The sequence below is a fragment of the Mirounga leonina genome, unplaced genomic scaffold, assembly GCF_011800145.1.
Source record: "Mirounga leonina isolate KUSES-001 unplaced genomic scaffold, KU_Mleo_1.0 Mir_175, whole genome shotgun sequence".
In the NCBI taxonomy this organism is placed as follows: domain Eukaryota; kingdom Metazoa; phylum Chordata; class Mammalia; order Carnivora; family Phocidae; genus Mirounga; species Mirounga leonina.
In genome coordinates this window covers 35,710,754-35,737,154 of record NW_023270453.1, presented here as the reverse complement: position 1 = coordinate 35,737,154, position 26,401 = coordinate 35,710,754, and the positions used below count along the sequence as shown (strand labels likewise).

At 43.7% G+C, this 26,401-nt stretch overlaps 2 protein-coding genes across 2 annotated transcripts in view; both read left to right on the top strand.

Annotated features, from left to right (window-relative positions):
- TMC7 (transmembrane channel like 7) overlaps positions 1 to 14,011 on the top strand; it is a 50,180-nt gene extending 36,169 nt beyond the window's left edge. Inside the window, exons 12-16 of the mRNA XM_035022367.1 lie at positions 320 to 506; positions 3,068 to 3,198; positions 5,745 to 5,900; positions 10,563 to 10,641; positions 11,911 to 14,011. Of these exons, the coding sequence (XP_034878258.1) occupies positions 320 to 506; positions 3,068 to 3,198; positions 5,745 to 5,900; positions 10,563 to 10,641; positions 11,911 to 11,991 (634 nt within the window). The 3' untranslated portion in view covers positions 11,992 to 14,011. The remainder of the gene's footprint in view (positions 1 to 319; positions 507 to 3,067; positions 3,199 to 5,744; positions 5,901 to 10,562; positions 10,642 to 11,910) is intronic.
- A 2,839-nt stretch (positions 14,012 to 16,850) lies between these two features.
- COQ7 (coenzyme Q7, hydroxylase) lies at positions 16,851 to 25,985 on the top strand. The gene is made up of 6 exons (XM_035022366.1): positions 16,851 to 17,002; positions 21,840 to 22,018; positions 23,420 to 23,534; positions 24,460 to 24,599; positions 25,287 to 25,355; positions 25,762 to 25,985. The coding sequence occupies exons 1-6, from the start codon at positions 16,927 to 16,929 to the stop codon at positions 25,837 to 25,839; spliced, it is 657 nt and encodes a 218-aa protein (XP_034878257.1). The 5' UTR covers positions 16,851 to 16,926; the 3' UTR covers positions 25,840 to 25,985.
- The last annotated feature ends 416 nt before the right edge of the window (positions 25,986 to 26,401 follow it).

The following is a 26,401-nucleotide window of genomic DNA, read 5'->3' as shown; positions in this document are numbered from 1 at the left end:
GGCAAGCAAGAGGACAGAGACTGTCTGTGTCATTCATTGTCACCACAACCTGGTGAAGTAGGTTGTTATAATTCCCCCACATTCCAGATGAGGAAAACAAACGTCGTCTAACCTTATTTGGCTGCTGAGCTGTAGATCTGAGATTCAGACTCTGGTCTTAATGATTCCGGAGTTCACTGCATTCTGCATCTTCTAGACATGTGACTAACCAGTTTCCAGGAGAAATGTGTGTGGAAACAGCCCTGATTTGGTGGACGTGGTTCTGTGGCCTTGGCAGGCACTGGCAGTCCAGGTGAGAAATTGTCCCCTTTGTTTCCAGGCTCCTGGTGACCTACTGTTCCTCTTGGAAGCTGATTCAGTGCTGGGGACAGCAGGAATTTGCCATTCCTGATAACGTTCTGGGGATCGTCTATGGGCAAACCATTTGCTGGATTGGAGCGTTTTTCTCACCTCTTCTCCCTGCAATTGCAACCTTGAAATTCATTATCATCTTTTATGTGAAAGAGGTAAGGAGAGCGGGGTTAGGGGGCTGATATTCTGGACCATTCTTGACCTCACAAGGCATTGGGCAGGTCATGTGTCTGTAGCCCACACACATCCCACGAATCAAAATTACATCCTTTGGGACACCTGGGTGGCTCAGTCGGTTAAGCGTCTGCCTTCGGCTCAGGTCATGTCCCAGGGTCCTGGGATCAAGTCCTGCATCAGGCTCCTTGCTCAGCGGGAAGCCTGTTTCTCCCTCTGCCGCTGCCCCCCCTGCTTATGCTCTCTCTCTCTGACAAATACAGAACCTTTAAAAAAAATTACATCCCTTATTTGGTGTATATTCTTATTCTGGAAAAAAGACTTTGAATGGATTTCCACATCTTTATAATTTTGAGAGTTTTGTCAAGACCTTTTTTTTTGCTCCTGTGATTGAAATGTTTCTGTAAGTCACTGTCCAAGAGGGGAGCCGCAGTTGAGCCATCACGTGGCGGTGGCACATTTTGGTGATGTTTCACAAGACGTCTGTTAATTGAGGTTCTGTTACTTTTCCGTTTGGATGTTGGAGCCAATGTATTTATTTTCAGGTCTCAAAAGTATTTGCGTAGTTCTTCCAGTGGCTCACAGGCCCCGAGCACTGTGCCTGAACTAAGTGCTTATTGGGTAGAGTGGATGACTAACTGATCTGGGCTTATTAACTGAGCTGCTTTTTTTTTAATTATTATTATGATAGAGGCAATATATGCTCACTATTAAACTATATACAGGGGCGCCTGGGTGGCACAGTCGGTTGAGCGTCTGACTCTTGGTTTTGGCTCAGGTTGTGACCTCAGGGTCACGATATCGAGCCCCACACCCGGCTCCGTGTTCAGTGCAGAGCCTACTTGAGATCCTCTCTCCCTCTGCCCCTCCCCACCGCCCACGTGCTCTCTCGCTCTCTCTCAAAATAAATAAATCTTTTTTAGAAAACTATAAACTATATACAGATATGCGTGTAGTAACTTCCATCCCTTCTTCTGGAGGTACTCTCTGTTAACAGGGCCCACGCTTACTAATTACCTATTATGCCAAGCCCTGAGGATTTAGAAATGGAAGTAACAATAATAATAAAAGTATTAATAATAATGACAGTAAGGATGGTTGTAAGAATACCACGTGCCTCCACTCTGCTGAACACTTTACACAGGTTATCATGGAATGCTCACACACATCTTTTGAAGTAGATACTGATGTTAACCGTATTTTGTGAATCAGGAAGCTGAAGTTCAGAGAGGTTAAGTAAGTGGCCCAAGGTCACAGAGCTTATAAGTGACTCCAGATTTACTTCACTCCAGGACCTAAGCTATTTAATCCTTCCGTAAGCAGGGCCTTGGATTGGGCCATACTTCCGACCCAGATGTTTTTTGGCCTTTGAAGAATGTTCTGGTGCTTTCATGTGGAAACTTGAGTTGGTCGAAGGCACCAAAGGAGAGATGGATGTGAGAAAACTTAGAAGAAATTTTTCCTTTTCCAGAAAATATTGGTCACCCAGTGCCTTCCTGGTATGTAGTCTAGCAAAGATGTGTGGGGGTAACAGAATAGGTCATGGGCACTGGGCTGAGTTCTGACACCACAGGCCTGACCAGCCAGCCACCCCCAAACAGGACACCAGGGGGCCCTAGCACTCATTGCTGTTCACCTCACAAGATTTTCCGGCTACTGCAGCAGTCAGAACAGCTTGAGGCCCCTCCCAGTAATGTAGTTTTTAAAAATATTAAGGAGAAATTGTATGCCTGTTACTAGACCCCTCACCCCCTTTCCACTTGATATTTCCACAAGTCTTTTTTGCCTCGATAGAAATATTTGTTTTTATTTTTTATTTTTATATTTTTAAAGATTTTATTTATTTGAGAGAGAGAGAGAAAGCAGGAGGAGGGGCAGAGGGAGAAGCAGACTCCCTGCTGAGCAGGGAACCCGACACGGGGCTCAATCCCAGGACCCCAAGATCACAGCCTGAGCCGACGGCAGATGCTTCACCGACTGAGCCATCCAGGTGCCCCAGAAGTACTTGTTTTTAATACAGAGGAAAAATAAATATGCTTATAAAAAATTCAAACAAAATCTCTCTTAACTCGTTCCTTGTTAGCGTAGATCCATTTAATACATATTTAAACTCCTATAAAGAATACTTTTTAAAAAACATAAATGAGATCATAGGGCATATTTCACAGTGCTATGTGGGACGTAGCACTCTCTCACTCTCTCTGAGGGCTCCCTGGTATTACACTGTGCAGATGCACTTGAACCTTCGCGCAGCCCCTGTTGATTGCTATTTAGGTTGCTTCCAGTTATTCCCAGATACCAGCACCTGCAGCAGTAAACATCCATTTCTATGTATTTTGGCCCCTGTATTCTATTTTCTCATCGGGATGAATTTCCCCAGGGTTGGGGCCTGGATTAATCATGTTTCATTTTGATCTAGATTGCTGAGTACCCTCTGGAAAAGTCATACCAGTTTACATTGCCACTGGAATGCATAAATGTGCTCGTTGATCGTCAAGGGAGCTAGACTCTTACTTTTTTCTCATTCTTTCTCTCCCTTTAGATGAGTCTTCTTTATACCTGCAGACCCTCCCCAAGGCAGTTCAGAGCATCCAATTCTAATTTCTTCTTCCTGTTGGTGTTGTTGATTGGGCTGTGTTTGGCCATAATACCTCTGACAATCAGCATGGCACGGTAAATATGACTTTGTTTTCTAGAACATTTGCTTGCTTCTTGGTATGTCCCTCTTTTCTCTTCAAGGGTCCCTTGCATTCTTTATTGGCTTTCCTCATGGGGTTCCACCTGCAGAAGCCAGTAAGTCACTCCTGGTTTGGCCAGGCCCACCTTTGTTTTAGAGTCTCTCTCCGGATGCTAGAATGTCCTGGCCCATTTCCGGAAGTTGGGCTTGCACTGTTGCCGTTGTTTTAAGAGAGTGCCAGTGGGTCTGGCCTGCCCTACTCCTTTTTCCTCGGACTTCTCTTCTAGTCTCTTTTGTTTCTGATTACAAAAATAATACATGCTCACTGTAGAAGACTCGAGTATCTTCAGTGTGACAAGCACTGTGCTAGGTGCTAGGAGTATAAAGATGATTCAGACATGGCACAAGGAATGTAGAGTCTAGTGTGGAATTTGGTAAGAGCAGAAATGCTTAAGACGAAGGATCAGAAATTGAGGGTTCAAACCCCAGTGATCCTACTCCCTAGGACTATACCATTTATATCAAAGGCAGGCAAACATTTTCTGTAATGGGCAAGCCTAAATATTTAGGCTTTGTGGGCCATATGGTGTCAGTAGCAACTGTTTAACTCTCTTGTGTCATTATGAAAGCAGCCATAGACAATATACAAACTAATGGGCATGACTGTGTTCCAATAAAACTTTATTTATAAAAAACAGATGGTGGGCCAGATTTGGCCCATGGGCTATATATAATTTACCAATCTCTCTGACTTATATTCTCATGGAATTCCATTTCTTCATCTTTAAATTAAAATTCTTGAACTTTGAATCTGTGTCTCAGATCTTATTTTTTAACCAATTTGAGTGTATATATTTTTATTGTTTTTTGTTATAGTGATAGGTATTATAAAAAAGTCAAACAGTACAAAAGGATATAAATTAAAGAGAAAAAATTGCCCCTTATCCTCCCTTCTTGGTCCCATTCTGTCAAGGTAACCACGATTAATATTTTATGACTACTTCCAGAAATTCATATGAACAATGTATTTACTTTTAAAAAAACACATATGGAATAATGCTAAAACCCTGTTTGGCTGCTTATTTTTTCCACTTAATTTTATATTGTGCCCTTTTCATGCCAGCATATACAGAACTGTCATTGTTTTAAAATGTTTTTTGGCTTTGATTTCTTTATATAATAAATACATTCACATGACACAAAATTCAAAAAGCATGAGGATATGATGGAGATTCCTTTTCCAGTCCTGTTTCCCAACTACTTAGTTTCTGTCTGGGAGCCAGTCACTTCACATCTCTGTCTCTTTCAGTTGTTTTTTACTATTCTGTTTTATGAATGGATCATAAATTATTCATTCATTTCCTTAAGCATTAGTTAGGTTGCTTAAGAATGTTTTTTTATCCATAAAGATAGGACTGCAATGGAAAATCTTATACACAGAACTTTGTGATGTGAATGTAGGCAATTCTTTGTAGGCTTTAATTACAAATTTTTTCCATTGTAATTTTATTTGATTCCCCCCCTTTTTATTTTGAAAAATTTCAAATCTGTAGAAAAGTTTAAAAAAATAGCAACAATGAAGACTCCTATACCCTTCAACTGGATGTCCCAGTTGTTAATATTTTGCTACATTTGTTTTATCTCACTACATACATTTTTTATGTGTGTCATGACCCAATTGAAATTGTTATAGGCATCATGACATACCTAAATAATAACCTCAGACACCCCCATTTTGAGATCTGGGGGTGCACAGAAGATTGGAGCTAAATATTTGAGCATGCAGTGATAGGTATTATAAATACCTATCACTAAAAATAAGAGCATCCTCCTTCCCACACATCCACAGTAACATTATCACATCTAATTAATACATCATATTTCTGCTGTTTTCAGATTTCTCCTATTGTCCCCCAATAGTCTTTTATGGCCTTATTTTAAAAATGAGGATCTTTTGAGTTTTACCCATTGCTTTTGATTGCTGTGTCTCCTTACTCTCCATTAATTTTATTTATTTTAAGTAATCTCTACAGCCAACGTGGGGCTCAAACTCACAACCCTGAGATCAAGAGTTTTATTTTCTTCTGACTGAGCCAGCCAGGGGCTCCTCCTTATTCTCTTTTAATCTTTGATTCTTGAGGGGCGCCTGGCTGGCTCTTGGTGGAGCATATGACTCTTGATCTGGGGGTCCTGAGTTCGAGCCCCATGTTGGGCGCAGAGCCTTTTTTTTTTTTTAATTAATTAATTTTAAAAAATCTTTGATTCTTTGAAGAGTCCACAATAGTTTCCGCACCTCCAAATTAAGAGACTGGTGAATAAAATCACCACCACATTCTGGATCTGTTTGATTGTTGTCTCATAGTGTCATTTAAATTGCTCTTCTGTGCCAAATTTCCTGTAAACTGGAAGTTTAGTCTAGAGACTAGATGAAGTTTCAGGGTCAGCGTTTTTGGCCAGAATGTTCCAGAAGGCCCGTACGATCAGGCAGTTCCTCTCGGGTCACTGATAACAAGCCTAAGCCCCTGGGTCTATGTCTTGGCAGCATCCCTTCCTCAAAAGCCTGTGGGCCATTCACCAACTTCAACACCACCTGGGAGGTGGTCCCCAAGACAGTGAGCACCTTTCCCAGCTCACTGCAGTCCCTGGTCTATGGCGTCACATCGGAAGCCTTTGCAGTGCCTTTTTTCATGATCATCTGGTGAGTAACAACTGCCTGGACCCTTGCAAGTATTCTCCATTGAGGCACATGGAGCTTTCCCCACTGGGAAATGGGAGCTCACCTGTCACACTCGATAAGTTACCAAACCCCCCTCTCCCTCTGCCCCCTCCCTGCCTGTGTGCTCTCTCTCTCTCCTCACTCTCTCTCTCAAATAAATAAATCAAATATTTAATAAAAAGGGCGGGGCCCCTGGGTGGCTGAGTCAGTTAAGCATCTACCTTTGGCTCAGGTCATGAGCCCGGGGTCCTGGGATCGAGCCCCGAGTTGGGCTCCCTGCTCAGCAGAGAGTCGGCTTCTCCCTCTCCCTCTGCTGCTCCCCCTGCTTGTGTGCTCTCTCTCCTACTCTCTCTCTCTCTTAAATTTAAAAAAACAGTTTCCGAACCTCTGTGAGCCTTACTTTCCCATCTTTAAAATGGGCATCATAATAGTGATTTTTTTTTTTAAGATTTTGTGTATTTATTTATTTAGAGAGAGAGAGAGAAAGCATGCACATGTGAATGGGGGAGGGGCAAAGGGAGAGGGAGAGAATCCCAAACAGACTCTGCGCTGAGCAGGGAGCCTGGCACAGGGCTCGATCTCAACGACCTTGAGACCATGACCTGAGCTGAAACCAAGAGTTGGAAGCCACTGGGAGGCTCCATAATAGTGACTCGTTAAGAGAGTCATTGAGTGGGTTCGGTAAGATCCCACAGCTAAAGCAGTTAGCCTAATGCCTGCCATAAAAACCCAATAAACATTGCTGATTAATATTATTGATTATTTACAAACTCACTTGCACTTTGATAAAGTGACTGGGGCGCCTGGGTGGCTCAGTCGTTAAGCGTCTGCCTTCAGCTCAGGTCATGATTCCGGGGTCCTGGGATCGAGCCCCACATCGGGCTCTCTGCTCAGCGGGAAGCCTGCTTCTCCCTCTCCCACTCCCCCTGCTTGTGTTCCCTCTCTCGGTGTCTGTCTCTCTGTCAAAATATATAAACAAAATCTTAAAAATAAAGTGATTACTGGGCAGAGAAGAGCACTGGATTAGAAGCATGCACTTGAGGGGCGCCTGGGTGGCTCAGTTGGTTAAGCGACTGCCTTCGGCTCAGGTCATGATCCTGGAGTCCCAGGATCGAGTCCCACATTGGGCTCCCTGCTCAGCAGGGAGTCTGCTTCTCCCTCTGACCTCTCATGCTCTCTCTCTATCTCATTCTCTCTCAAATAAATAAAATCTTTAAAAAAAAAAAAAAAAGAAGCATGCACTTGAACCCTGGCTTTACTACTTATACGCAGTACGTGTTTTCCCTGTGCCTCAGTTTCCTCACCTGGAAAATGGGGGTAAGAATGGCACATACTTCATAGGGTTGTGAGAAGAAGGAAATACGATTAACAAAGTGAAATGCATAGCAGAGGACCTGGCCCTTAGTAAAGGCTCAGTAAATGACTGGTGTTGTACATCAAGGTAACAAGAGTCTTTGCTGCATAGTGATTCATTTTGAGTGTTAAAGTAATTCTAGGGCCACCTGGGTGGCTCATTTGGTTAAGTTTTTTTTTTTTTAAGATTTTTAAAATTTATTTATTTGACAGAGAAAGAGAGAAGCAGGGGGAGCGGCAGGCAGAGGGAGAGGGAGAAGCAGGCTCCCCGCTCAACAAGGAGCCCGATGGGCTCGATCCCAGAACCCTGGGATCATGACCTGAGTCGAAGGCAGACGCTTAACTGACTGAGCCACCCAGGTGCCCCTAAGCGTCTGACTTGATCTCAGCTCAGGTCTCAGTATCAGGGTTGGGAGTTCAAGCCCCGCATTGGGCTTCACCCTGGGTGTGGAGCCTACATTAAAAAATAATAATAATAAAATAATTCGAATCACAAATGTACATTGAGGTCTTACTATGTGCTGGGTGTTCTAATTGTAGCCTATCCTCATTATTCATGGATTTCATTTTTTGTGTCTGTGTTGTGAATATGCCTACTTGCTAAAAATATTCTGTAACCCCCAAATCAATACTCGAAGCAGTTTCATGGTCATTTGTGGACTTGCACAGAGTAGCAAAAAATTGGACTCACCCAAAAAGCACTTAGTCTATTTGGGCTGCTATAACAAAATATAGACTAGGTGGCTTATAAATAACAGGAATTTATTGCTTATAGTTCTGGAGGCTGCAAGTCCAAGATCAGGTGTCCGTCAGTGTGTTAGGTGATAGCCCTCTTCTGGCTTGCAGACTTCTCATATCCTCACGTAGCAGAAGGGACAAGCTAGCTCTCTGGGGTCCGTTTGATCGGGGCACCAGTCCCATTCCTGAGGGCTCTGTCCTCATGACCTAGTCACCTCCCAAAGGCCCCACTTTCTAATACCATCACCTTGGGATTAGGATTTCAACATATCAATGTGGGGGGGGGGGCACACATTCTCACCATAGCATGCTTGTTACCGGCCAGCGTCTAGACAACGCGATAGTCTGCCTTCTTGTTTCAGCTCTCATACTATGAATGTCCTTTTGTGATCTCTATGGGGCCAAGTTTCTTGCAGTTTGTGCTTTTGGTGGATCGTTTCACTGTTTAAGTTGGCCCCAAGCATACTGAAGTGCTTCTTAGTCATTCCTAAGTGCAAGAGGGCTGTGATGTGCCCTACAAAGAAAATAGGTAAGTTAGATAAGCTTTATTCAGGCATGCGTTATAGTGCTGGTGACGCCGAGTTCAATGCTAAGGGATCAACAATAATATTTTTTTTAAAGATTTTATTTATTTATTTGAGAGAGAGAATGAGATAGAGAGATCATGAGGGTCAGAGGGAGAAGCAGACTCCCTGCTGAGCAGGGAGCCCGGTACGGGACTCGATCCTGGGACTCCAGGATCATGACCTGAGCCGAAGGCAGTCGCTTAACCAACTGAGCCACCCAGGCGCCCCAACAATAATATCTAAATAAGGTGTCTTTAAACAGAAACAAGGTTATATATTGATAACTTTCTTTTTCAATAAATAAGAAACATAAGGTATTGATCAGTTGACAAAAATGTTGTGACTCAAGGAACTTACCCCTGTACATCCCCTAGGGGCACTGGTTCAGAATTCACTAATTCATTGTTCCTGGAGACTTTATAGAATATAACTACCGCAAATACCTGGAACTGATTGTAGCTAGCGTGTATTAACTGTAATGACATGATTACAATTATCCCATGATATAGTCTTACAGTAAAAGCCCACCACCATGCAAGAAGAGAACCCCAAAAATTTATTTGTTAAAGGCAGGATACCTTTGATGGAGATTAATAAAATGATTTGGGGAAACTATACAGACAGCGTGGAATTCCGAGTATCTCAGGATCCAGCTACTCCATCCTCCTACTCCAGCTGTGGCTTGATTGGCACCATTTGGTGGCGGTTTCCTCATCTGGCCATTCTTGCCCTGTGGCCATGGTGTCTTCCAGAAGAGTATCATTGATATCAGTGATTCCAGTGGCCCTTATTTCCTCAGCCCTGTCTGGGGGGATTGGACAGGAAACCACCTCCCCTTCATGGAACGGAATGAGGTTGCCTACTGTTTCCCTGGGAGCTCGCCCTCCACTCCACGTGCCCCTCTCCCCAAAGATAATAACTTCAACCACCCCCATTTTGAGGGCTGGGACCACACAGAAGATAGGAGCCAACTGCCAATTGCTTTTATTCAAAGATGTATTATCCTAGGCTTGTTGTCCCCAGGTTTTACTGTATTATCCCCATTGTTCAGATGAGGAAACGGAGGCCAGGGAGGTATCACAGTGATCATCCACAGCCAGTTCATTCCATACTGATCTGACTGGACCATTTCCTTCTCTTTCCCTGTCATATTGCGTGTGCCCGGGAACATCAACAACTTTTAATATTAACGTAAAAAGCAAGGCATGAATCAGTCTCTGCTATCCCTGCCGACTAAAAACCCCTCTGCTTAGGAGAGATTTCTTTCTTTCTTTCTTAAAGATTTTATGTATTTATTCGAGAGAGAGAGAGGCAGAGGGAGAAGCAGGCTCTCCGCTGAGCAGGGAGCCCGATGCGGGACTCGATCCCAGGACCCTGGGATCATGACCTGAGCCGAAGGCAGACGCTTAACCATCTGAGCCACCCAGGCGCCCTTTATTTATTTATTTATTTTAAGTAATCTCTACACCCAATGCAGGGCTTGAACCCACAACCTCAAGATCAAGAGTTGTGCCCCAGATTTTTCCTCCCTTCCTTCCTCCCTCCCTCCTTCCTTCCTTCCTTCTTTCCCCTCCCTCCCTCTCTCTCCTTTCTTTTTTTTTCTTTTTCTTTTCTTTTTCTTTCTTTCTTTCTCTCTCTCTCTCTCTCTTTCTCTCTTTCTCTCTTTTTTTCCCTAACAAAAGTAAACCTGTTCTGGGGCGCCTGGGTGGCTCAGTCAGTTAAGTGTCTGCCTTCGGCTCAGGTCACGGTCCCAGGGTCCTGGGATCGAGCCCTGCATCGGGCTCCCTGCTCAGCGGAGAGCCTGCTTCTCCCTCTCCCTCTGCCTGCCGCTCCCCCTGCTTGTGCTATTTCTCTCTCTGTGTCAAGTAAATAAAAAAATCTTAAAAAAAAAAAAAGTAAACCTGTTCTGGGCAAAATGGAACCGGTTGTTTTTCCAGGGGCCGTCAAATGGCACAAACTCCCTGGTGACCTCTCCCTTCTGTTGCAGCCTCGTCATGTTTTACTTCATCGCCCTGGCTGGAGCACACAAGCGGGTGGTGGTCCAGCTCCGAGAGCAGCTGTCCCTGGTAAGGAAGAGCAGGTGCAGAGGGTCATGGCTGGGGACATCTACCCAGGACACCTCAAGAAAAGTGCCGCTTTCCCCAGGGAGAGGGTAGAGTGCCGTGGCCCTGCTCACCACCGCTTCCCAGAACTGCCTTCGGCCCAGGCCTTGTCCAGCTTCATTCAGTCACGGGCTCATCCATGCCTTCAACGTGTGCTTTGATCACTGCGTGCTCCTCATACTGTGCTAGGACACAGTGGTGACCGAGAGAGATGAGACTGCTAAATGGTTACAGAAAAACCAATTCCCATAGCGGGAGCCGCTGTGAAGGTCATACGGACGAGGTAGTTAGATGAGGAGCGGCCCTCTGCTGCCGTAGATGGTGGCTGCGGAGGGCCTCTTTGCGGAGGTGACATGGGAGCTGAGACTTGAAGAACGAGCAGCCGATTGTGGGAGGTCTCGGGGGTAAGAGTAATAGCCAGAGGGGACAGCGAGGGCATTCCCAGGAGCTGGACGACAGGTGGCATGGCTGGAGAGGCAAGATGATGCTGGATTATCAGCTGGGGTCACAGCACAGGGTGAGGGTTCTGGTGACAAGTTTGGGTTTAATTCTGAGTGTGATGGGAAACCAATGAAGTGTGTTAAGTAGCAGTCTGATGTACATTTCTTTTTAAGATTATTTATTTATTTAGAGAGAGAGTGCGTGAGCCAGCGAAGGGGGAGGGCAGAGGGAGAGAGAGAATCTCAAGCGTACGTCACACTGAGTGCAGATCCCAACTCAGGGCTCAGTCTCACACGACCTTGAGATCACAACCCGAGCAGAAACTGAGAGTGAGATGTTCAACCGACTGTACCACCCAGGCCCCCCATCAGTCTGACGTACATTTTTTTTTTTTTTTTTAGATTTTTTATTTATTTGCGAGAGAGAGAATGAGAGACAGCATGAGAGGGAGGAGGGTCAGAGGGAGAAGCAGACTCCCCGCCGAGCAGGGAGCCCGATGCGGGACTTGATCCCGGGACTCCAGGATCATGACCTGAGCCGAAGGCAGTCGCTCAACCAACTGAGCCACCCAGGCGCCCTGACGTACATTTTTAAAAAGACTGTTGGCCCCTTTGTGGACAAGGGGCTGTGGAGGGGCAAGAGGGCAAGAGGCAGACCAGTCTGGAGGCCGTTACCACCGTCCAGTGGTTAGGATCCTTAACCCCGAGTCTGACAGGGAATTGACTAGGTTGAAATGATGATATTTGCTTCCAAATATATTGAATGTGCTCTCGCACCGATTTCTCTCTTTAGGAAAGTCGTGACAAGCGTTACCTGATCCAGAAACTAACAGAAGCGCAGAAGGATATGAAGAACCGACTGGACTGGCAATGAGGATCCTTCCACGTGTTGCTCATAAGCTGACCTGGTGACCTGCCGAGCCTACAGAGTCCACCTGGGTTTGGAGCAGAACTTTTAAAATACATTTTTCTGGAGTTCAGGTCTTCCCTGAAGGTGGCGGTGGTGTTTATGGCACCCAGCCCCTGGGGAGGGCTTTCGTGACTTAGAAAAAGCAGGTTCAAACCAAATGTTTGCCTGTAGACCAGCAGCTTAGTGACTCTCCTCCAAAACTGACTTATTAAGCCGTTTAAGGTGTCAGAACAAAAGTTGAGGAGGGAGAGCCCTTTTGTATTTTTCAAAGCTTATTTGTGTTGTCTTTTACGGTTAACATTAGTAGAGGTCACCCATTCATGAGGCTGAGTTAGTTCTTTTGCAACCAGGTTCTGGGGGTTTAGGCTGAGAAGTGTTCCTTAAGAAGTAGTAGCCCTTTTGACTTAAAATGAGACCTGATTTTTTTTTTCATAAAGAGGGATCCTTGAATTGGGATGTTTGGAACAGATGGTGGAAACATGGAGAGGGTGTGTGTGTGATCCTAGCTACCTGGTGATAATATGAGAGAAAAAAGCCATTCCTGCTGGGTGAATAAGCAGTCTCTGAATACCCTGGATGAAGCTTTAGGAGGAGGGGAATGGCTACGGATTGAGGGCCTTGACGTCTTAGCTTCCGGCGCATTTTGCTGTAGCCTTCTTACTCAGGGGGAAGCTGTCTCTACAGTGCTGGGTCCCTTCTGGTCCTGAGTTCTGAGACTTAGCAAAGGGCCCTGGGTCATCAAAATTAAGAGGCAAAGTTTGTCTTTCAAGTCTTCCAAATGCCATTTCCCTCACTGCACTGAGGTTCCCAGCTCTAAAGGACACTAAACATTCCAGGCTGGAAAGGGCGGTTGAGTACGTGCACAGAGCATGGAGCTCCATGGTTTACGTGCGGGACTGTTGGAGGCCGTGGGTTGCAGCATCAGACCGGCCTGTGTCCGCGTCCCAGAGTACACAGAATGCTGGCATCTTCAAGGCACATATCCATATTTTAAGGGCTATTGTTTTGTGCCGAAATTTTTGACTTCTATTTTATAAAATATGCAGAGTATAGCTTCAGGGTTTCCATTACAGCAAAACAAAAACAAAAACAAAAAACAAAACCCATGTGCAATAAATACCTCGTCATAAGCTTACCCGAAATTGATAGCTCTGAACCTTTCAGTATAAGCCTAAATTATTGTTTCGTGTCATCAGTTCTCATCTTAGTATCTTCAGAATCTTTTCCAGAGTACTTCGTTTTGTAACAGACTGCATGAGCCTTTCTTCTGTTGTTTTCCTTCCTTTCACTGGTTCAAAACCTTTTCCTAGGGAGTAGCCTGGAGTTTAAAGCTGGGTACATATTTTAGAAAGCTGCCCCTAAGAGTATTTCCCACCCCCACTCCTACCCTCTATTACTCCAAAATGATTGACTCCTTGCTCTGAGGAGCAAAGCAAGCTTGCCATAGCTTACACATTTCTGTATATTTGCCCCTTTGCCACATCATTTTCTCGCTCTTCCCCAAAGTTAGCATTAACACGGGATATTTATGTACCTGTGAGACCAATGAGCTTTTCAAGCTAATAACTAGTATCATGGAATTTTGAGTAACCAAAAGTTCATTCTGTCCTCACTTGAAAAAAATTCTAATTGGAGTTAGGGACTAATATGCGTTTTTGTCTAGCACACTTACATACATATATGTTTTTGCCTTCACCATGATTCTGAGGACAGTCAAGTTGTGTGTGTGTGTGTGCGCATGCGTGCGCGTGTGCATGTATGTAAGTGTGTGAGATGGAAGCTCCGTTCTTTCCCTCTTATAAAATTGATACTGATGTATGCTAATATATTCATTTTGGTTAAATGCTGCTGATTTGCATACCTCTTACTTGAATGTTTTTATATATTTTGATAACTTTAATAACTTCAAGTGATGTCTGTGTAATTGTTGGAAGTGCAGGTCTAACAAATGTGCCTTAAAACTACTGATTAAACAGTATCTTGAAGGTTTTAAAGTGTGTTTGTGTATATTGGAATTCATGGAGGTTTCCTGTCAGCCATCAAGTGATCATAGAAAACTATAGCAGTTTGTAAAGTCGCTCTTTGCCTTTTCCTAGAATCACAGAAGTGTTTAATACAATCATCAGATGAGTGCTTTTAAGACTCCTTGGTTGTGCTGAAGCCAAGGAGGGGTATATGTGTGTGTTTTAAACTGAAAAGACATAAAGTTATTTCAGGCACTCCCCTTCCTATTTCCCACTCCCCAGAGGGAACCACTGCTAATGATGTTTAATTTATTCTCCCAGAAAATTATAATCCATATTCAAGCAGATATATATGTGTGGTTGAATGTATGAAATATATGTTTCTGAGCTTCTCCCTTTTTTCTCCTTAATAACATCTTGAAGATCTTTCCATATAAGTAGCCACCTCATTCTTTTTAATACACACCATTCCATTGTATCAGTGTGTAAGGGTTAGCTCCTTGCTAGATACTTTGTTTTCAACTCACCAACATCCCCTATCCTGTTACAAACAGGGAGAGCTGGAATTTTAAAAGTCCCTGCAAGCCTGTCTCTGTTTCTCTGTTCTGCCCCATTCTCCTAAAGAACAGGTTGTTCTTTATCAAGGCAGGCTTCCATATTCTTGAAATCACAAAATATTCTCATCTTGGCAAAGAGAAGAATCCAGTTAGGCAAGCTTTTAGTTGGCAATATCTGATTGCAGCTACTCACAAGTAAATAATGATGAAGAAAGGAATTAATTTTGCCAGAGTGGAGCTGCAAGATCTGATCCCTGGGAAGATAGGACTTCTGAATGTATCTTTAGATAGGGTATGGCTTTGTTAGTAAATTCCATCTGGTGTATTTTCTCTCCAACGCATGGCGTGCTTGGGACCTGGGATGGCTTTGCTACTTGCTTAATTGTATAATTTTGTACAGATGTCTTCACTTTTCTGAGATAAAATTCCCTTATCTTTAAATGTAAATTAATACATATATTTACTTTTATTTTTGAGAATGGAGTTAGGGACCAATATATATTTCTTTTTGAAATTTTGTTTTTTTATTTTAAAAACACTCATTTATTATAGAAAATACAGAGGACACTGAAAGCTACAGAGAAGAAGTAAAAAATCACACATAAGCACCATTTATGGACATTCACTGTTAATCTTGCCAAGTTCCTTTTAAGATAAAGAGTACAGAGGGAGGATGGGATGAAAAGAAAGAAAAAAATAATGGTATTCTGATTTCTTTTTCACTTACCATGTTTTTTCAAAAGTTCTTTATAAACATTTCAATGGGCTACATAATATCATACAGATGGGTCATAATTTTTAACATTCCTTTGCTGCTTAACATTTTGTTTTCAGATTTTCCTGACAATAACTGGGACATCTATAAATTTTTTTGTTAACGCTTAAGGACAGAGACCTAGAAGTGGGATTACGACAAAGGTTTAGAAAGAACGTTTTAGGGCCTTTGAGAGGTTTACACTCTCAGTAGCTTTACATGAGAATGTTACATCATCCTCGCTTTCACAAAGTATTGGGTTTAAAAAACTATGGAATAGTTCACCATAATTTGAAAGTATTGTAGTTTGTTAGAGTAGTTTGAAAACAACCAGCACCTTTCATAGTGTATATTAAATGTTTTATAGTAACTGGGAAAAACGATATAATCCAAGGGTGTAAAGTAGAAAGTGAAAGATCCCTTCTCACAATCCCAACCGTCTAAAATTACCAATATTAAATGTTTTGTTAAATATCCTTCCAGATATGCATCTTTGATTTTTTCCTTTCATATATATACCCTACACATTTGAAAAATTATTTCTATTGGATAGATCCCTTGAAGGAGGGTTGCTGTATCAGTGGACATGCATTATTTTAAAAATATACAACAAAACTTTTTTCATAAGTCTTTTTTAGTAGTTTTAGAATCACAGTAAAATTGACAGGAAGGTAGAGATGTCCCATATACCCTTTGCCCTCCACATGCATAGTCACCCCCAGCAGAGTGGTACATTTGTTAGAATTATGAGCCGACACACACAGAGCATGCAGGTTATGTTATACGTCCTCTCTCCCCCCACCTATGCCCCCCAAAACAATTTGCACCGATATGAACACCAACAGTAAAGTGGAAACAAACAAAAAAACATGTTCTTTGTACAAAACCTAAAACTAGAAAGAAGATAAAGCTGTTGGCTGTTAGCCCCACCACCTAGAGGCACTACTGACCACGTGGTGAGTTTAATTTTATCATGCAATTTCTATTTTATTTTTATTTTTTAAAGGCTTCTTTTTTTTTTTTTTTAAGATTATTTATTTATTTATTTGCCAGAGAGAGACACAGTGAGAGAGGGAACACAAGCAGGGGGAGGGGAGAGGGAGAAGCAGGCTCCCCGCAGAGCAGGGAGCCCGATGCGGGGCTCGATCCCAGGACCCTGGGATCATGACCCGAGCCGAAGGCAGTCGCTTAACCAACTGAGCCACCCAGGCGCCCAATTTCTACTATTTTAAAGTCGCTGTAGGATACACATAGAGAAAACTCTCCTTCCATGTTGGTAAAGCAAAAAATACAATGGCTGTGCCAATAAAGAATCCCTTCATGATCCTTTTTCCCAGGAATTTACCCTGGCGGGATCTTGAGAAGAGCAATCTAGCATCCTCATCTCCCTCGCAACCCAAGTCTCTTTTACAACCGTCGCTCTACTGAGTGATTGATGGTGATCATATTCAATATCATCTTCTCACTTGCCCTTTCCAGCCAATCGAATGGAAGCGGGGGCTTAGGGGCGTGTCCACCGATGCAAAGGCACGCAGCGTATGTCTTACGTCTGCTGTGTCATCAGTCTGCGCTGACCGCACGTTTAGCCCGCCTCGCGCAGTGGAGCTGTTACCTTGTTACAACAATGAGCTGGACCGCGGCGGCGGGGGCGGTTCGCTCCCTGTGGCGGCTGCGCGCGGGCGCCCTGCGGCCTCTCTCAGGTAAAGGAGGAGAGCGGCCGCGTACGCGCGCTGTACCGGCGGGCCAGGGGATTTTCGCCTGTGACCTGGGCCGGAGAGGTCACGGGGGCAGACGTTCATAGACGTCATAAGGCTGCGACGGAGCGCGACTTCGAGGCGTGAACCTTGGGGCGGTGATAGGCGGGGTGGGAACGTAGTGTGTTGGGAGACTGCGGGGCGGGAGGAGCGTGGTGTTCGGCCGGGTGGAGCTGTCAGCTCACAGTCGACGCTCTGTGGATGACATAACTGCACACCCGTGCCGGGCCGTCACTGCAGGTGTGGTCGGCATTCCAGGCTGAGCACAGGTGGCGACCTTGAAAGTTCAGTGCCCTACGGCTGTCATCGTAACCTTCGCTCAGGGCATTGCTTTGCACAGAGTGATCATCAGCGGCATGGGCTTGTTAGAAGTGCAGGTTCAAAGGACCCACCCTGACTTACAGGGTCGCTTTGTCTGTATTTTTTTTTTTTTAAGATTTTATTTATTTATTTGAGAGAGAGAGAATGAGAGACAGCATGAGAGGGAGGAGGGTCAGAGGGAGAAGCAGACTCCCCGCCGAGCAGGGAGCCCGATGTGGGACTCGATCCCGGGACTCCAGGATCATGACCTGAGCCGAAGGCAGTCGCCTAACCAACTGAGCCACCCAGGCGCCCCTCGCTTTGTCTGTATTTTAACAAGACCTTCGAAAGACTTGCATGCACTATAAAGTTTGAGAGGCCACCAGGGTGGTGGAAGAAGCATAGAAATTGGATTAGGGAGATGGGTTAGGACCCCCGGTCCTTCTCTGATCCTTTTTTCATCAGAGCTGCCTCAGAAAATTGTTGTGAAGTCGTTTTTTCAAAGCTAAATCATTCGTGTACCACCTAAATATTTTTGTCTTTTAGCAATACCACTTGTACTTCTGATTACTAAATGTGCTTTTTCTACAACCGTGTTCCATTTTTAAATTAAATAATTTCACGGAAACTAAATCCTTATGGTAAAAACGGAAAACCAGTATTGCCTGCCCCTAATAATCAAAAAATAAATGTGCTGAAAACAAGTTAGTAAATTGTATTAGATACTGTTGTCTACCAAGGCCTGAACCCCAAACTGTCTTTCTTTATGGGTTTTTTTTTTTTTTTTTTTTTTTTATTCATGAGAGACAGAGCAAGAGAGAAAGGCAGAGGGAGAAGCAGGCTCCCAAGGAGCAGGGAGCCCGATGCAGGACTCGATCCCAGGACCCCGAGATCATGACCTGAGCTGAAGGCAGACGCTTAACCATCTGAGCCACCCAGGCGCCCTCTTTCTTTATGGTTTAAAAAAAAAAAAAAAAGGAGGGATGGGATGGGAGATTAGCAAGTATTAGGAAGGCATTTGTAAACTGAAACATTCTCCTTAATGAAATCAAAGGAATTGTGAAAGAATTTAAAAGAGAGTAACTCTTACTACATGGGTGTATTTAATGCATGTTCATAAACCACTTAAGATCTTCCCATATACCACTTAAAATCTCCTAGGTACCATCATTGGTAGGTGTTTCACACTTTGAGAAAGCACTAACATAAAATGATGCATTTGAGAGCTTCTAGCACTGGGCCTCAACTTTATTTTTACTCAATTTTAAAATGTGTGACAAGGGCGCCTGGGTGGCTCAGTTGGTTAAGCGACTGCCTTCAGCTCAGGTCATGATCCTGGAGTCCCGGGATCGAGTCCCGCATCGGGCTCCCTGCTCGGCAGGGAGTCTGCTTCTCCCTCTGACCCTCCTCCCTCTCATGCTTTCTGTCTCTCATTCTCTCTCTCTCAAATAAATAAATAAAATCTTTAAAAAAAAAAAAACAATAAAATGTGTGACAATGCAGGCAAAACTCAGAGGGTTGTTAAACGTGGCTTTTAATGTTCCTTTGTTGAGCCAATGAGCATAGCAGAATAAGAATCATTCATTCTTTTTCATTTATAAAGTTACTTGCTTCCTGTATCTCATTTTATCTTTATGATAACTAAGTAAGAAAGGTGTTACTATTGTATGTTTCCTTAAAAAGGAAATAACCTGATTGTTATTGCCAATTTTATATGTAAGAAATGGTGATTCTAAAAAAAAAAAAAGTGCTGATTCGGATTTGTCCAAGGTTAGTGTTAGAGACAGGAAATGCATTTTCTTTCTTTCTTTCTTTCTTTTCTCTCTTTTAAAGATTTTATTTTTTTTTTTTTAAGTAATGAAGTAATCTCTGCCTCCAATGTAGGGCTCGAATCCACAACCCCAAGATCAAGAGTCACATGCTCTCCCAACTGAGCCAGCCAGGTGCCCCAACCATCCCATACTTTTTTTTTTTATTTTTTATTTGTTTAAAGATTTTTATTTATTAATTTGACTGAGAGAGAGTGCAGCAGGCAGAGGGAGAGTGAGAAGCAGGCTCCCCACTGAGTAGGGAGCCCAATCGGGACTCGATCCCAGGACCCTGGGATCAGGACCGAAGGCAGACGCTTAACGACTGAGCCACCCAGACGCCCCCATCCCATACTTTTTAAAGACACCTTGCAGAGATTTTGAAAAGGTAGATGGCAAATATTCCACACACCCCACAAAAAAATCATTTATTAGGTGCCTGAATCTGGAAAAGTGGTGCAGTGCTAGGGAACTAGTATGTTTTTAATAGAAATACAGTCCTGCCCGTTAGAAGTCAGCTGTGTATTTGAACTCATCCTGTGTACTCAGCCACTTGGCTATTTCTCCTTAAATGTTTTTTTTTTTTTTTTAATGAGTACTCGGTTGTCTTTCCCATTAACATGTTTTTGGATGGAAATAACAAATGAAAGAACAAGCCATCAAGATTATCTTGAGAAATAGGGCCAGCTCATCATTTTTAATTTCAATTCCTAGGAGTCCTCTTTCTGCAAGGAGGTCAGATTAATCCGAGCACCAGTCCTCGGACTTGGAGGCAACAACTTGGGACAGGCTACCTTGACTTTGTCAAATGTGTCAAATTGTTCTCCATACAAAAACATGGTCATGGACCATAGTGACCTGCTCTGTGATGGCACAGATCTGAGTGGTACATTACACCTAGCAGAACTTGGACTCCATCCAGTTGTTGGTGTCCACTTCCTAGATTCCATCCAGTTTCTTGAGACAGATATGCTCAGTGAGATGGAGCAGGTCATGTGGAGGAGTGGATCAAAGCTGGGTCACTGTGTTTCAGAACCCCATGTCCATTCTACTTTCTTTAGTGAGGCATTTAAAACTCTGGTCGAACCTGGTCGAAAAGTTCAAATGCAGAATCACCCCAGATTTTATCCAGCCTATCCCATCAACTTGTGTCCAAAGTACTCAAGCCTTTTAATGAAAACCCTACAGATGTACTGAAAGTGAAGTTTTCCTCACATTTCCAGAGTATAGAAGTTAGGCTAACTGAGACGAGGTCTGTCTTAAAGATATGGTAGTCATGCATAAGAGCCTTCAAACACATCTCAAGATGATACCAATACACGTCACAGTTCACATTACAAACTGACTGGCTTCCCTGGCTCTCCATTTTTCATATCTGCAAAATGAGCTGATAACCCCTTACACACCTAAACACATTGTAAAACTCTTAGGGGAAAAAACTCTGGGGATGCCTAATGCAAGGCTCAGAGAATACAATCAAGGTATTACTACTATGAGATCTTTTAAAAGACAAAATTTAATCTGTCCTGAAGAATTTATATATATATATTTTTAAAGATTTTATTTATTTATTTGAGAGAGAGAGAATGAGTGAGAGAGAGCACACATGAGCGAGGGGAGGGTCAGAGGGAGAAGCAGACTCCCTGCCGAGCAGGGAGCCCGATGCGGGACTTGATCCTGGGACTCCAGGATCATGACCCGAGCTGAAGGCAGTAGCTTAACCAACTGAGCCACCCAGGCGCCCAAGAATTTATATTTTGAAGAGAAGCATTGAGTTGAATTGATAATGTGCCATAACGAGATCAAACCTAAGCTCTAAGGTTCATTCTCCAAATCACATGCCCCTGGGTGTTTTGAAAGAACTTCAATCTGTGGTTCTCAACCTAGGCTGCAGAAACGATTCGTGCACAGAGCTTGTTAAAAAGATCCACCCCAAGGGCGCCTGGGTGGCTCAGGTGGTTAAGCGACTGCCTTTGGCTCAGGTCATGATCCTGGAGTCCCGGGATCGAGTCCCACATCGGGCTCCCTGCTCGGCGGGGAGTCTGCTTCTCCCTCTGACCCTCCTCCCTCTCATGCTCTCTGTCTCTCATTCTCTCTCTTGCAAATAAATAAAATCTTTAAAAAAAAAAAAGATCCACCCCAAGATTGACTTGGGTGGAGCACCCATGGTTTTGAAAGCTCTGTAGGAGGTTTTGTGCCCAGGGGTGGGAACAAAGCAGGCCCAGAGGGGAGGACAGCTGGAGAACCATGCTCATCTAGAGACCACATGCCTCACTGCCACATTAGCTGCATGCTGAAAAGACAGGTTCAGTATTTCCAGATCTTTTTATGCTTAATGTGAAGCCAGAGATCCAGATATTTAGGTAAAATCTATGTTTTAAATGTTGGTAACTAATTCACTTTTAAAAAAGGAGGGGGCTGCCTGGCTGGCTCCGTCAGTAGAGCATGTGACTCTTGATCTCAGGGTCGTGAGTTCAATCCCCACGTTGGGCGTGGAGCCTACTTTTAAAAAACAAAACAAAGCACTGCAGGTTAAACAGAATACATTTATGGGCATATCCTACCTATGGGGAACTCATCTGTGACCTTTGTTCTAAAGTGCTCCTTTCTTCTGCCTGGAAAAGGAAACATCTGTTTTACCCGAGAGTAATAAAGAATAAATATTTGCATTGCAGCTTATGGAAGAAGAATCAGCGTCAGGTTTTACAGTTTAGGAATGACCGTAGACAATATCAATCGGGCAGCTGTGGATCGAATAATCCGGGTGGATCACGCAGGTGAATATGGAGCAAACAGAATCTATGCAGGACAGATGGCCGTCCTGGGCCGGACCAGTGTCGGGCCAGTCATTCAGGTGGGTACTTCATTATCCCTCTCAGCCTGATCTTACTGAGCAGCATGGTGATCCAAAGGCCTTAAAGTCATGGATCACATTATGTCATGCATTTGCAGGGGAGAGCAAAAATTGGTTATTAGGGTGGGGGCAGAGGAATGAAAAGTATATTATTCTTTTTTTTTAAAAGATTTTATTTATTTATTTGAGAGAGAGAATGAGAGAGAGCATGAGAGGGAAGAGGGTCAGAGGGAGAAGCAGACTCCCCGCTGAGCAGGGAGCCCGATGCGGGACTCGATCCAGGGACTCCAGGATCATGACCTGAGCCGAAGGCAGTCGCTTAACCAACTGAGCCACCCAGGCGCCCAAAAAGTATATTATTCTTTTTATGTATACAGCACAGACAGACATGTAGTACATAAACAGATATGTAGTATATCTGAAGTATTAAAATTTCATTGTGGCGTGGGATAAAAAAGGGTTAAGAGTCATTGCGTTAGGTGAAAGCACCAGTTGCTGAGAGGTTGTGATCCTGTCCCCAGTGGGGATATTTTATATCTTACAGTGAGAGGCAGAGGGAGGAGCCTGGACTTTGTAGTCACAAAGACCCAGGTTCACATTCCAGCTTTCTTCCACCTCCTACCTGTGTGACCTTGGGGAAGTTACATGACCTCTCTGGGTCTCCATTTCCATATCTACAAAATGAGGTGATAACACCTACCTCACTGGGTTTTGGTGAGGAATAAATGAACTGGCATAGAGCAGCTGATACCATGTCTGGCTTGCAGTAGACACTCAGCACAAGTTAAATTGTCTGCTCTGAGTTCTTGGGCAAGTTACTTAACCGCTCTGTGCCTCACTTTCTCTATCTGTATAATGAGGATGATAATAATAGTTTGTGCAGATTAAATGAGTTGCCTTCTTAAAGCTAGTTGACAGCACCTGGCACTTAGGAAGTGCCTAAGTGTCAGCTCTTTTATCATTCTCCCTTTTTCCTTTGATGTAAATGATACATTCTAGCAGTCGAGAAGGAAATGACACATTAGGTGATACACTGCCCTCCTGATGTTGGAGTGGGCTGAACCTCTCATTTCTCATTAATGTGGACCTTGTCCTTTAATAGGCTATGCAGATCCAAGAATTTCTGCTGGAATAGTGGTTCAGGCCCACTTAATCTGGAATTGAGAGAAGAGGCTCTTCTCTTGGTTTGTTGGCACTCTCTGTATCTGCGATGCTTGTTAGTCTGATCTTGTGTTTTTTCCCTCCAGTGATTCAGGGGGATTGGGGGAAATAGCAGTTCTCATTATTCATTCCATTACCATTTTGCTTCCTTTTTCCCACATGGACGGGGCATAGCTTCCTTGGTATATAGCAGGTGGCCTCTATGATGCTTATGTGTCTTTATTGTTATGTTTCTTACAGAAAATGTGGGATCAAGAAAAGGACCACTTGAAAAAGTTCGACGAGTTGATGGTTGCATTCAGGGTGCGGCCGACGATTCTGATGCCCTTTTGGAACGTGGTGGGGTTTGCACTGGGTATGTGTCTGTCCCGAAGAGTTTACATGAGCTTAGGGATCTGGCACGATTAAACTGTTAAAGTATCGATTCCATAATTCTTCCCATGTCCTCTTAAAACCTTTTTATTTCCTTAGTATTTTTAAAAGTTAAATGGACTTTTTTGGGGGGCTTGAATTTATTTAAATATTTTTTAATTTAAATCAGTACTCTTATAAATAGAAGGTACAGTAAAAACAAATACAACAGAGGAGGAAAAAACTAGAGCAATTCAGGTATACCCAGATGACGTTCCCTGACAAAGGTTCTAAACCCTAGATCAGCTCACTCTTAGAGAGAGAAGAGTAAATGTTAGAAGAGAATCAGAGACACACTCACCCCAAATGAAGACTTTCTTCTTGCCATAAGCCGAGGGTTAATGGGGTGCCTGGGTGGCTCAGTTGGTTAAGTGACTGCCTTCGGCTTGGGTCATGATCCCAGGGTCCTGAGATCGAGACCGGCATCGGGCTCCTTGCTCCTCGGGGAGCCTGCTTCTCCCTCTCCCTCTGCCTGCCACTCCCCTGCCTGTGCTGTCTCTCTCTCTGTCAAACAAATAAATAAAATCTTTAAAAAAAAAAAAAAAATCACAGAGGGTTCAGAAGAGCCTTGAAAAGAGAATAGCGTTCTTATTCTGTGATTCAGGATTTAATCATGTGACCTGGTACTACCTAAAACAGCGGTTCTCACTGGAGGCAGGTTGCTCCTAAGGATACTTGGCAGTGTCTGGAGACATTTTTGGTTGTCACGACCAGGGCTGCTGCTGGCATCGAGTGGATAGAGGCCAGGGGTGCTACTAAGTGTCCTACGATGCCCAGGACGGCTGCCCCACAACAGGGACTTACCCAGCCCCAGAGCCCATAGTGCTGAGGCTGACAAACCCCGACCTGACATGATTTGACCATTCCAGGTGCAGGAACCGCCCTGCTGGGGAAGGAGGGAGCAATGGCCTGCACCGTGGCTGTGGAAGAGTCTATAGCACATCACTATAACAACCAGATGAGGACGCTGATGGAGAAGGATCCTGAAAAACATGAGGAACTTCTTCAGGTACTTGAATATACTCTGGAAAGGGGCCAGTAAGGGAGTAAAGTGTAGGTATGCAACTCTGTAAGAAGGAAAAAAAATAGAAAGTTGGGGAATGACAGGCCTTAGAAACCCGGGACAGTGCCTCATTCTTAAGGCAAGAAGCACTGAAAGCTGAAGCCATGGGCCCTGGTCATGGCTGTGACCCATCTCTGTCTCAGGCAGAGCTGGACCAGAAACCATGTCTCCTGAGCCCACGCCTGTATTCTCCACTTCTGGATCATTGATAGCTTCTGAGCGAATGTGAGCACACACCCCTCAGAATAAATAAATGAACTAATAGATACCTTCAGATAATTTTCTACAGCAGATAAGGAAACTTTAATTTTTTTTAAGTCTAAATCGGGGCTTGGTAAACCCTGGCCTGGGGCAGACCACCTGTTTCTGTAAATTGTTTTGTTGGAGCATAGCCGCGCCCATCCGTCTGTATGTCCATGGCCGCTGTGCCCTGTGCATTGGCAGAGTTGAGTAGCTGTCACGAGGACCATACAGCCTGTGGGGCTTGAAGTATTGACTCTCTGACCCTTTATAGGAAGTTTGCCTACCCCTGTCTTCAACAGGTAATATGAGGCTTTAGCTAAATTCCAGAAGAAGACAGGATAGCAGGAGAGTTGGATGCTGACTTGCTCTGATTTCTTTGTATTTAACCAGGTGATAAGGAAATTTCGGGATGAAGAGCTAGAGCACCATGACCTAGGCCTTGAACATGATGCACAGCTGGTAACCTCCCTTTACTATTTGCTTGTGGTGCTTTGAGCACCTTATTGGAAGATTAAGGGGCAGGAGGGTTTTTGTTTCTAGAGAAATAGATTTCAAAGGAACCACCAAAGAAAGCAAACCAATATACCACTTTGACAAAAAGGCAAGCAAATCATTGCTCCCAGCTGGGAATCTTATTTCTTGTCATCATTTCCCCTAGCAGCTTCTTTCCCCTTCCCGATAAGAAACTAGGTGATTCAAATGTTCTGGCAGTCCTGGAACCATCCCACCCTTATGAATTAAAACAAATTGTTAGATCCTATGTCTTACCCAGAGAGTTCCAGTCCTGCCATACCAGGCCGTGTCTTACTGCTACAATTGAACATAGAACATGTTTCTTTTGTTTCCTTATTGTCATTTTTAACAGGCTCCAGCATACACTGTTTTGAAGAGCCTTATCCAGGCCGGATGCAGCGTGGCGATATATTTATCAGAGAGATTTTAAAGTATGTCCACTTTTCCCTGTTTGTAAAAGATGACAGTGATTGAATAAGTAGCATTGACAGAAAAGGAAATGTGCAATTATCATTATATGAATTTTGTTAATAAATTGCAAGAGGTTTTTTTTGGTCAATAAAACTCTGTAGTGTTGTTTTTTTTCCTGTGCTGCCTTATGCCAGAAGGCTGATCATTCACCAGGTTCCAGTTAAAACAAGCGAAGCTGGTCTTTGTTTGGTCCATAGTTAATTTCTTTGTAAAACATCAAGAATGAATCATTAAGAAAATAATGGAAATCTTTTTTTTTTTTTAGATTTATTTCTTTTGGAGAGAGAGAGTGAGCACATGTGAGTGGGGGGAGGGGCAGAAGGAGAGAGTCTCCAAGCAGACTCCCTGCTGAGCGCGGAGCCCAACTTGGGGCTCAATCTCAGGACCCTGAGATCATGACCTGAGCCAAAACCAAGAGTCTGACGCTCATTCAGCTGAGCCACCCAAGTGCCCCCAAAATAACAGAAATCTCTAAGAAAAAAAATTTGACTTCACTTCTAACCAAAGGTAATTTAAAACAC

Bases quoted from the DNA above. Each gene is read 5' to 3' on its own strand.
- COQ7 (XM_035022366.1), top strand. From the start codon at position 16,927: ATGAGCTGGACCGCGGCGGCGGGGGCGGTTCGCTCCCTGTGGCGGCTG. The intron at 23,535-24,459 runs GTATGTGTCTGT...TGACCATTCCAG, and splicing joins CGTGGTGGGGTTTGCACTGG to GTGCAGGAACCGCCCTGCTG. The intron at 25,356-25,761 runs GTAACCTCCCTT...CATTTTTAACAG, and splicing joins TTGAACATGATGCACAGCTG to GCTCCAGCATACACTGTTTT.